This window comes from Anabrus simplex, chromosome 9 (assembly GCF_040414725.1).
Source record: "Anabrus simplex isolate iqAnaSimp1 chromosome 9, ASM4041472v1, whole genome shotgun sequence".
Classification (NCBI taxonomy): Eukaryota; Metazoa; Arthropoda; class Insecta; order Orthoptera; family Tettigoniidae; genus Anabrus; species Anabrus simplex.
Window position 1 is genome coordinate 79,304,736 of NC_090273.1, and position 12,543 is coordinate 79,317,278.

At 37.9% G+C, this 12,543-nt stretch overlaps 1 protein-coding gene across 2 annotated transcripts in view; it reads left to right on the forward strand.

Moving 5' to 3' along the window:
* The window catches only part of mei-218 (meiotic 218), a 183,133-nt gene that overhangs the window by 80,901 nt on the left and 89,689 nt on the right, over positions 1 to 12,543 (forward strand). For both annotated transcript variants that reach the window (XM_067153363.2, XM_067153364.2), the window contains one exon: positions 8,877 to 9,147. In XM_067153363.2, coding sequence (XP_067009464.1) covers positions 8,877 to 9,147 — 271 coding nt within the window. The remainder of the gene's footprint in view (positions 1 to 8,876; positions 9,148 to 12,543) is intronic.

A 12,543-nucleotide genomic window follows, 5' to 3' on the forward strand; every position in this document is an offset into this window, starting at 1 on the left:
AACAACTGTACTTTTGCTGCTTTTCTCCACAGATCTGGAGGAGCAATGTTTGCTAAAACAGGCAGCCACTGAGTAGGAGTGGACCTCACTGTACCAGTAACAACTCTCATGGTTTCATTAAGCTGTACGTCAATCTTGCTCCAATGTACGCTGTTTTCCCTCACAGGAGCGCAGTACTCACCAGCCGAGTATACTGGAGAAAGTGAAGCAGTGTGAAGAGTGTTTGCATATGCACCCCAGTTGCTGCCCGCTAGTTTATGCAGTAGATTTACTCTTGTACTCAGCTTCTTTGACAGATTCGAGCAATGCTGTTTGAATGACAAGGATCGATCCAGTGTGACACCCAGATATTTTGGGAAGAAGTTGGGGGAGACTTCTGTTCCGTTAAAAAGCACATGTAGCTTCTGATTAGCTTCCATGTTATGCAAGTGGAATGCTGTTACTTCCGTTTTACTAGGATTTGGTTGGAGTCTCCATTTGTGAAAATAGTCACACATGGTAGCTAGGTCCTCTGTAAGTACATTCTCACAGTGTGCCAAATCCGTACTCTGAGTAATTAAAGCTAGATCATCTGCAAACTGTATCTTCTTTGAAGTTGTTCTTGGCAGGTCATGGATGTAAAGACTGAATAGAATCGGAGATAAAACTGACCCTTGGGGTAAACCATTATTTAGAGATCTCCACCTGCTTCTTTCACCATTCAGAAATACAGCAAGTCGACGGTTGGATAACATGTTGTTTAGCAAGCATGCTAGCTTCTGACAAGGGATGACTTGAACAAACTTGAGCAACAGTCCCTCTCTCCAGACCGTGATATAGGCTGATGTAAGGTCGACAAAAGCTGCAGCAGTCTTCAGTCTTTTCTGGAATCCTGCTTCATTCTCTGTTGTCAGTGTTAACACCTGATCACAACAACTACGATTCTTTCTGAAACCCCCTTGCTCAACTGGGATGACTCTTTCTATAGCTTCCTGGATATGGGTAAGTATCATTCTTTCAAGCATCTTGTAGATTACACTAAGGAGTGAAATTGGTCGATAATGTGAAGCATCAGTTCCTTCCTTTCCTGGTTTCAAGACTGCAATTACTTTGGCTTGTTTTAACAACTTAGGTAATTTACCAGTTCGTAGAATTTCATTGAAGAAGTTGACTAGCCATTGTTTTGTACCAGGGCCTATGGCCTTCAGAAACTCAGGATAGATTTCATCCAGACCAGCAGCTTTATTTATCTTTATCTTGGATAGAGCCTTGTCCAGTCTTCAGTACTGAAGTCACAGGAATACTCCGGATGGGATGTCAACTGTGATCTTCTCGTTCTTAGTTGCTTCTTAACACTCCTTGCATGTACCTTGTCCATCTTCGCTCTAGAGATTTGTGTCAGTCTGGAGGCAATGGTGTTTGGGTTCATTGGCAAACTTCTGCGTTTCATTGTAGGGTCACTACCAAGTTTTCTTATGAGGTTCCAGGCTTTACGACTAGTGTGTGTGAAGTCCATCTCTGCTGTAGTTCTGTGCCACTTCTCTCTCCTAGATTTATTTAGAGCCCTTAGCAACTCATCAGCTGTTGTTTTATTAGGAGAGTTCTGATATTCGGTGTAGAGCTGATTACATTCTTCTGACCATCCTGGTATATACGTCTTGCGATATCCCCGGGGAATGAACTTCCTAGCATTAGCTTTTATGGCGTTGACAAATCTATTGTAATTTTCAGGAACTGGTCGTATCCACTGTACAGTGTTATCAAGTCCTTCTGCAAATTTATCCCACTTTGCTAGTCGAAAATTCCAACGAGGTTGTGGTACTGAAGACACAAGAGGGATCTCAGTGCCATAGTAAATAATAACTGGTCTGTGTTGACTGTGAGGAAAGGAACTGATGACCTTTCGTTGTACCATGTGTTGATTCTCAGGAGTTGACTGTGACACTATGCACAGGTCAGGAGAATAATCCTTTAGCCATCTGCCAGAATGAAATGTGCCAGGATGTTTAGCATTGTGGACGAGTTGTAGGGAGTTTGCTTCAATCCAGTTATTTAGGTTGGACCCATTGTCATCTTCAAATTCGTATCGCCATGCTGGGCTGTGACTATTGAAATCTCCAACATACAAAACAGAGTGATCAAAAACTTTTAATGAACAGCTGGACCAACTGACTGCTGGTGGTTTATAGATATTCACAACAGTAATGCCTGAGATTTCCACTGCCAGGACAGAGATATCTGTTGAGTTGTCTTCATGAACAACTTTTAAATCAGTTAACTGGGATCTGATGTAAGTGTCCCTGTGGTAATAACGTGGAATGGGCTAGTTACCAACTTGTTCAACAAGCACATGGACAAATTGGAAGTGAGCAAACAGCTACAGGCCTACCTACAGATCATTGTACTAAAAAGAACGTGTGAGTGTGTGCTAATCGACTTCATACGAGGCAACTTGGATAACGGGTTGTGGACGGAGGACTTACAAAGAATGATGGACCAGATGGAGGCGGTCCTGGTGCCGTAAATGGTGTGCAAAAAGTGTGTATATAAATGCGTAGAATCATTGGATGTGACATGGATTTGAAAACTAATTGAATAAATTATTATTATTATTATTATTATTATTATTATTATTATTATTATTATTATTATTATTATTATTATTATTATTATTATTATTATTAAAGAAGTGCAGAAATAAACAGCTATTTATCTCATTTATAGATTTCAAAGAGCATTTTGAAGTATCCATAGACCCCACACTTTAAAAAATCCTTAGATCATACGTTCTTCATCCCAAATTAATAAAAATCATCAAATTAACTTTAACTAACATGAATTCCAAGGTAAAGTACGGGGGAGAAATGTCAAAAACTTTACAATACAAAAACTGGCCTGAGAAAAGGTGATGGATTATCTGCACTGCTTTTCAGTATGACTCTCTATTACGTCATGAAACTTTGTCAAAAGGGAAACCTACCTACAATCAAAATTAGAGCAGAAACCTTAACAAGAACAAACTGCCTCAGATTTCCAGACAGTTTTGTTTTCTTAGCCCTTGAATTGGATCACCAGTCACAAAAAAAGCTCCCTAAAAATAGGATTACAAATATCCTTTGAGTAAACTGAGATCATGTCCTTAAAACCCCTGAGCATTAGTAAAGTCTTCAGAAATATAAAAAAATTAACATAGTTCTACAATAAAATGTAAATATCTTGGAGAAATCATCACACACAACTTAAACGAGAAAGAAACATGGGCAAATAGAACTAACACAATATGAATAAAAGCCCAGTTTCTAACCTGGTCAACATATAATAAGAAATGCCTGTCAACAGATACTAAGATCCAACACTATAAAACTGTAACTCTCTCATAAGCCACTTACGCTTGTGAAACCCTATTCCAAATTAAAAACAAAAGAACTACTGATCAGCTCTTCAAAACTAAAAGAAGAATCATCAGAATCTGCAAAAATAAAAGAATACCAGGTTGAAGGAGTCTGGAGAATCCTTCCTAATGAAACTGTCTATTGAGAGATTGACCCAATCACCAGCACAATGAAGAAAAGAATCTTGTATTTCTTTCACATCTTGCGACTGCCAGGAAACCAAATTTTACAAGAACTAGTAATGAGAAATCTTGGATAGAAGACAGGAGTACAGTGGATCCATAAAATTCAGCAAGATCTCAAAACAGTTGGACTCAAGATAGCAGATGCAGACTCACAAATTTTCAGCAAAAACGACACATAGAAGGGCAATAGTGATTTCAGACGAATTGAGAAAATTTTGATCGAAACGAATGAAAAAATAATGGGCAGATCACAAGAACCAAACACTACAACCTTCAAAGAGAAAGTGAATGTGGAACAACTCAAGTGGTCCAATGTAGCCAATAATTATTGTTATAAGACAAAGAAGAAGAAGGATAAGAACAACTCAGGAGGAAGTAGTATGGACTATTTTGAGTAAAATATGTCATATAAACTAAATATGTGTCCAATTTGTAATGTGTTTAGAATTATAACTGTTTGTATGGTACACATAAGAGCAACCTTACAAATATTATTAAAGACATAATGACTTACTGATGCACAAACTTAGGCCCTTCAGATTTTTGTCTTTGGGAGTAGATGAAATGCAAAGTCTACATAGAATATGTAAATGCAAGAAATGAATTGGTTACTCCCTTTATGACAGTCCTGCCCTTATAAAAGATCACTGAGGCAGCTTTCGATGAGTTACATGTACTATTGCCAAGAGAGACGAGTGGTATTTTTGAACATGTACTGTGAACTGTTCCAAAGAACCTAAGTTTGTGTATCATAAACGGAACAATAAGTCATTTGTGTTGAACTGCTACACATTAATGAACTTGTTAGAGGCATTTGAAATTCGGACCTATTGAAGAATGCTTTGTATCTCATAGATGAAAAGGAGTATAAATACTGAAGTTTTGAAGCGTGTGAGTACACAGAAGTTCTACTGACAATTAACACTTTGAAGACAAGCGGCGTATGTTGTTTGCAGTCTTTTGCCAAGGATTAGTGACATGCACTGATAAACTTTTAGTGCTTAAATATCTGCTACTACATATTGCAGACATTGGTAGTGTGCTGGAGTACATTCATATTCAATTCTGTAAATTCATTAATAAGTAAGGACAAATTAATAACTGATTGGAACCGAGCGTTCCACCTAGTACATACTGGCATAGAGAACAAAGCCACTTTGTCATCATTTTGGCCTTCATACTTACCTTCGAGGAAAGTCAGGTACCGTACCTGGTTTTTCTTGTATTGAGAAAAGCATTTTTCACTCCAGCAGATGTTTACCTCTTCCATGTGACTCTCAAATATGTTTCCAATCAAGTTAACTTTATGAGCCCAACACTGAATAATGGTTGAAGTCATCAATAAGGCCGTGTAATATCTGGACATGCTATAGCATGCTGAATGTTTAATAACTGCTAGCAGATTTTCTTTATCAATATTATACAAATTTATGATATATAAAATTGCCTTAACACAGTTTGATCTATTGGCCATATCCAGACTGACAGATGCAGGCAAGTATATTTTTTGTTCCATGGATGATTCCAGAGGATGGAACAAGATATTGAAGACACAACTTCCATTCTTATCCGTTGTCTCATTACATAAAACGGCCACATATTTATCTTGAATGTGTTCCCTTATTTATTATTTCCAGGCAGTGGAATATAATGCTGGCAGATTCTATTTAATGATGATGATGAGGTCATCACTTTCACAAATATACAGGTACTTCAGATGACAATTTTTTTCACAAATGCTTGAAGTATTTATGCTTAGAAATTATGCACATTTTTCATGTTCATTAGCTTCTCTGATCATTGGAGTTCTTGATCCACTAGCTTGCTTCACTGATCCTTCTTCATGGCACACAAGTTTTCCAATCAAATAATGTTTGTCCAGTGTGTCTTTTCTCTTATAATTTTTCAGATGCACATCAGCACATTACCAAACATGAAAAATCCTTGGCTTTTCCATTCTAAATCCCTGCCAGAAAGTGAAACGGTCACTTTTGGCATTATTATTAGGTTTTGTAAGCCTACACAGAACGCAAATATGTACCTATTACACTGCAGCTACACAGAGAATGTCATAATCATTAGCACTTGTGAGGTTGTAGGCTCTTTTTTTTGGCCTTACGTCACACCAACACAGATAGGTCTCATGGTGACGATGGGATAGGAAAAGCCTAGGAGTGAGAAGGAAGTGGCTGTGGCCTCAATTAAGGAACAGTCCCAACATTTGCCTGGTATGGACATGGGAAACCACAGAAAACCATCTTCAGGGCTGCTGACAGTGGGGTTCGAACCCACTATCTACTGGATGCAAGCTCACAGCTACGTACCCCTAACTGCATGTTGTAGACCTACCCAGAACACAAAAATGTGCTATGTAGTACTGCAGCTAACCAGAGAATGTAGTATTTATTAGCACTTGTGGCTTTGTAGGCATACACACAACTTAAATATGTGCTATACTCAGCTACGTAGAGAATGATGTGTTGATGTTACCTCGTGCAGCATTCCAAGCATGCATTACTTTTACAGGAATTAAATTTTTCAAAGTGTTAAAAACATGTCAAAAACATGTGTTTAATTGAAATTTAACTAACATTTGAATTCATTAAAAAATAGACCTAAAATACAGTGTTATTTGTTAAACATAACCAAAATTCATGTTATTATAAAAAATGTTTTATTTTGCCATTTAATTTGCATTTATTTTGTCTCATTGTGCATTGATAATGAAAGAAAGTGTCAATTGCTGAATTATTACCACTTTTGTTTTTATTGCAGAATGCAAATATGAACACCTCTAGTATTCGCCTTTCCATTATGTCCACGTAAGGTATCACAATTCACCAGTGTGTATCCATTGCTGAATTTTCAGGCCTTTACTCCTTTCCATTTTGTTTCTTGTATGCAAGCGATATTGAACTTGTAGACCTTCAGAGTTTCAGTCAGATCACGGCTTTGTCCAGTTTGTGTTCCGGTATTACTTGTAAATCAGGTAGTATAGTAGTGCCTTGCTTCTTTAGTCTCTTCCAGCCTTGAAAAAGCCCATGTCCACTTATCACTCTCACTGGACAGGGTTGAGACATGTCACTTGGGGGGTATATCCTAGCTGATACTCTAACATTGCATGATGATGCAACATGAAATCCTGGCCAACTTGTCACAAAATCTAATGCCTACCCTCCTCCTAAAGTATATCCATGCTTGGGACTGGCACAAGGAAATCCAGAGCATCTCCTAATGGCTGAATTCTCTTAAATTCCAAAGTCTTCTGCTGATATTCATAATTCACTCTTTAATAGATTAATATATGTAGGACTAAGAACACTAATTTAACTGAGGTCTATTTATCCAGGAGAAAAAGCATCACATTGAACTCATCTTTCACCTGAAGTCTGCCTGTTAATTTTATGATAATTTAATCATAGGAGGTTGTCTGCCAAATTTTTCCTATAACCAATACTTCCTCAGAATTTATTATTGTTGTTACGTTGTTGTTCTGTTCTGTTTCCTTTTGAAAGCAACTTGTATTTTTTTTATGTCTTCTGCTGACTCACTAGGCTTGTCACAGTCAAGAGTTTTTCTGTCTCGGTGAACTCACTTAGCCTTTAATAGTCCCCTACTTCATGTATGAGGCAGCAGGTGCATTTTATGCTTGCTGCCAGATGTTCAATAAGACCACTCTTCTATAGTACAGCTTTTGTAGCCAATTTACTAAGTACAGATGCTGCTGGTGTAGAAAGTCAGTGATATGCTCTTTGACAGTGAAATGAAGAGGGGCTGTACGGACATCAAGGTAATACCATCTTGAATAGTAACCCCTGATCCAAGGATCCAGACATTTAGAAGGTGCTTGCAGTGTTCATAGAATTTTCAGCATTTTCAAGCCTCACCATCATCATGTCAACTTTCCTTTAAGCTTCATTGGTAGCCTCTTATCACAGAACACAGGCAAATTTTGTTTCCACTTCAGCCAGCCTATGCCGATCATGCAATTTACATCCTCATCATACCCACATCACCATAGAGCCACATTTGGTAATAGTTGGAAGTCCAGCAGAATATCTGGTGATGGGGCCATGGGATCTTTGAAAGTCCAGTGAAGATATTCATCTTTGAGTGTGCTTTGAGCCCAAAAGCAGCAAAAGAGTCATATACCAGAGATACTGCAGTATAATCCCAACACTTCAGAAACTTGAGAAATGAGGGGAAGAGAGAAAAGGAGGATTGAAGCTTGAGATGAAATTTTTGAGAAGTAGAATAGGAGTAACAAAAGTTGATAATGTAACAAATGAGAAATGTAAATATTAGTGCAATTGGAACCATTGTAGGTCAGAATAGAGGAATCAAGGTTTATACAGTATGGATACGTGAAGGGAATGGAGAAGAGGAGGATGAGATGGGAGTAGAAGATAGGAGTCCAAAAGTAAGACCAAATGGCAGACTTGATTATGGAATATAAGAGAAACAAGAGGGATGGTCAGACATAATTTTTTTAATGATTTCAACATAAGAGAGAAGATGAAGTGGCCACAATGCTAGATGCAATAATTCTTACAATTTGCTTTAGGTCGCACGGACACAAATAGGTCTTATGATGACGATGGGGTAGGAAAGGGCTGGGAGTGGACAGAATTACAGCCCCAGTATTTGTCTGGTGTGAAAATGGGAAACCACTCAGAAACATATTTAGGCTGCCAACAGTAGAATTCAAACCCACTACCTCCCAAATGCAAGCTCCCAGCAGCACGACCCTAACCGCACGGCCAACTTGTTCAGTAATGTTAGTTGCAGATGTTTGCAGAGTTAATGCTGTTAGGTGTAGCTGTCTATAATGAAGTAGTATGAATGAATTGAACACTTTTAATCTGATCATCAAAAAGTCTCATATCTGCAACAAAAGAACTCAACTTTCCCCAGATTTTGATTTGGATACCCAGGAGAATATCACTCTTCTGGTTCCCTTGCTCTTTTGTACTGCATAAAATTCATCAGTTGCATCATTTTTATGTCCGGCTCCATGGTCAGTTTGGGGATTTTAACCTTAATTGGTTAATTCCAATGGCTCAGGGACTGCATGTGTGTGGTGTATTCAGCATTAGAAATCATCCTAGGTAGGGCCCTCATCTTCACAGGCATGCAGGTCGCCTAATAGGCAGTCTGTGAGAAAAAGATCCGCACCAGGCCTCGCCGGAGGCCATACACCATTATCATTTTTTATACTGCCTTGTATCATTAATTCTGAATTCAAATATTACAGTGAAATTTAAGATTTGCTAAGGTGTAGAACTGTATAATACCACATAGATCAATCTCTCTGTTTTAGGCTTCTAATATACCTATTGCAATCCTGGCTGTGGGTGAAGATACATCTGTAGCCAGTCATCTGATGAATCGTGCTTGTTATCTGGCCCATCGCCACCAAACATTCAGCTGCCCAGCGGTATCAGGCCCCATTGGAGGTGTAGCACGTTGGGATGAGAAAGGGTACCGTTGGTTTGAGGCAGGCCCTCTTATTTTGGCTGCTCCTGGAGTCTGTTATCTTGGAGATTGGTCCAAATTCAAACAAAGAAACCTGCAATCAACTATACTTTCTGGTGAAATATATTATTGTCTCGCATTGAATGATTATGTTCTTCGAGTTTGTATTTTGTCATTTAATTGCTATTCATTAAAGTGTGAGTCTATTATGGCTGTGATAATATTATTTTGGTCACCCTTCCTATACGAACACATTACCTTTGGAAAGACAGAAATACACAATAAAATAAACACAACAGGTCAACATTGGAAGAGGAAGCAATTTAAAAGCACAAAAGGATGAGGATAGTCTCCACATCTTCATACTCGGCTGTCTTCCAATAAATCAATCTGCATCCGGAAGATAATGGGTTCTAATCCCACTGTCGGCAGCTCTGAAGATGATTTTCCATGGTTTCCCATTTGCACACCAGGCAAATGCTGGGACTGTACCTTAATTAAGACAGCGGATGTTTCCTTCCCACTCCTAGCCCTTTCCTATCCCAATGTCACCATAAGACCTATCTGTGTCGGTGCAACATAAAGCAACTAGAAAAAAATCAATCCCAGTTCCTCTACATTCATTCTTTGCAGCGTGGCTGAGCTCATTACCGTAGATCGGGGTAACACCAATATAGTGAGGAAACACTGATCGTTTGCGTTATTTTTCAAAAATGTAATACTACTGAACACCCCAAACATAGACGTTCTACAAAGGTAAAGTACTCGCTGACAACAATGAATACTGACTGCACGCATTCATCATTATTGGATGAAAATAAGAAATCCAATAGTGAAGATGTAAACATGTTTTATTAAAATTACAAGAATAACTTAATTTGTACAGCAAGACTTGCTGCATTATGATGTTAAAAATGTGATCTAGGATCACCCGTCATGTGTAAAAATAATTTAGTTGGGTTTTACAGTTAATATAAATATTATTATATGGTATTTACATAACTATAACATTTTGTAATTTTATAGTGTAACACTGATCATGGGAAGAGTTCATAAGCAGTTGACTGGGCAATAAATGCTTGTATTTGCTGGTGACTTTGTAATAGTTAGATTTCTAACTAAAAGGGCAGTTTATCAAAGTAGGAAAAATTGAAGATCTCAGAGGATTAGAGTATGAAGTCAGTTTGATGAGAAAGAAAGTATTAAAGAATGGTATGATTACTTTTGTGTTTCCAGTAGTGATGGGCAACGCTCTCACTTGAGACTCTCGAGACTGACGTCGCAGATCTCGAGACCGATCCTCCTGTAGTGCAAGCTGTGCGACATACCAGTAACTACGACTGTAAACTTGATAGTAATATCATTGGCAGTTCTTGCGTGAAATAACATTCTCATATGAATACGTGTGAGCCAATACATTTCATCAAAAGCCTGGAAAAGTACTGCATGTTCAACTATGAGCCCCTTAATACCATTAACGAAAGTGAAAACCAAATGTCAGTATCTTAAATTGTTCACGACATATTTGGGGTGGTCATCTTAGCTGAATAACCCTCCATAATTTGTGAATAACTGTAGATAGGATGTACACCTACTTGGATACTAGAGGCATGCATTATTCGAACTTGAGTCAGGGAAGATGTGCTTTGCTACATATGTGACCCCCATTACACATGAGTGGAACGTGTAATCTAAAATGCCCAACTTTGCTTCAATTCTTCCAGCAGGGATGATGGGGCAATGCTCTTGAGACCGATTCTCGTGTGCTGCGAGCTGTGCGACGTGACGTCCCAGTAACTACAAGTGTAAGCTTGATATTTATCATCAACAATTCTCATATGGAAATGTGTGTGACGATAAATTTTGTCAAAAGCCTAGGAAAGCACTGCATGTTGAACTATGAGCTCCTTAATACCATTAACGAAAGTGAAGACAGAATTCCAGTATCTTAAACTATTCACGAGTTATTTCAGGTGGACTTCTCAGCTGAATAACCCATATAATTTGTTAATAACTGTTATTAGGACATAAACCTACCTGGATGCCTCACAATCGTTGTCGGCAGGGTAGCTTCTTGTGATTCAGACCAGGCCGGAGGTGATCTGTGATTATTCCTCTTCATTTATATTATGTGCGTTCAAGTGTCGGATCATCCCAGAAGTATTTTTGTCGACGTATTTTACTTCTTTTGAATGAACAACACAGCGGGCTGTGCTATCTGGCATCTCTTCAAAATAACCGACAACCATGACTTACGTTGCATTTCAGACATCGTCTTCAAGTTGTCGCGTACAACTAGACACAATTACACATTGCATTGTTATATACCGAAGTACCTAATTATTATTATTAACAAATACATCACAAATGGGAAATGTCCCAGTGGCAATGATCACTTACAGTAGTGTAATAATAACCAGCATACTGCTGTGGGCAAGTTTTCCTTCGTAAACAGGACCATAAGGGATTGGAATAGATTACCTGTAGCAGTCTTTAATAGATTCTCTTCCGGTATCAAATCGTTTAAGATGATCAGTGCTAGTGTAAAGTGAAAAGTAAAAGCTGTAAACAACGGACACTGAATTAGTGATTTTTTGCTGGATTTAGTTTCTTAAACTAGTACTATTTCTTCTAATATTTTCTCTCCATGGAATTGCTTGTTGTACTCTTGTTGTAGTAGTTGTTGGGCAGTTATGTTTTAACTTTAATGTCACTTGTAGTGTTAAGCTAGTAGTAAGTTCAATCTATAGCATTGTAAGCCATAGTTTTAAGTAATGGAAATACTTAAGTTGTGTGTGAATTTGTGTATAATGATGCTGGATTTAGAAAGTTAAACTAATAGTATTTCTTGTCATATTTTCTTTCGTTGTTGTTATAGTTGTAGGGTAATGCTGGTTTAACTTCACTTTATTATCAGTTGTAATGTTAAGTTAGTAGAAAGCTCAACCTATAGTACAGTAAGTGGTAGTGTTAACCCCTTAAGCGGGGAGCTCACTACATACCGGCTCACTCCCAGGTGGGGAATGATTTCACTGATTGAAGAAAATATTTATTTACTTGATTAAAAATAATCTTAGACTATAATGAACTATTGAGGGGTCCTAAGAGAAATATTTACTTGAATATAATGTATTTAATTGTTGGAAAGTTCTATTATTTTAATTTTTCAATACTTTGTGCAAGAACGTACTAAGTGCTTTTACTCTGTGATATCGAGGTTACTTCTTCCTAATAGCAAAGCTCTGGTTTTCGTTTATACAGTAACTTTTACCTGAATATTTTCGGCAGTTTACTAACAATCTCTGCCTGGGAATATATGATTATGTATATGTAAATTGCAGATTTACAAAGTTCACATGTACTGTACTTAACCCTGAACCGCGCGCACCACTCCGTATCACGCTGCTGTGCACGCGGCGGTGTTTGGACTGCACAATGTAGTTTGCCAACTTTCTCGTACATTATGTGAATTTTATCATTCTTAGGTTAAGAAAATTTATTGAAATAATTGA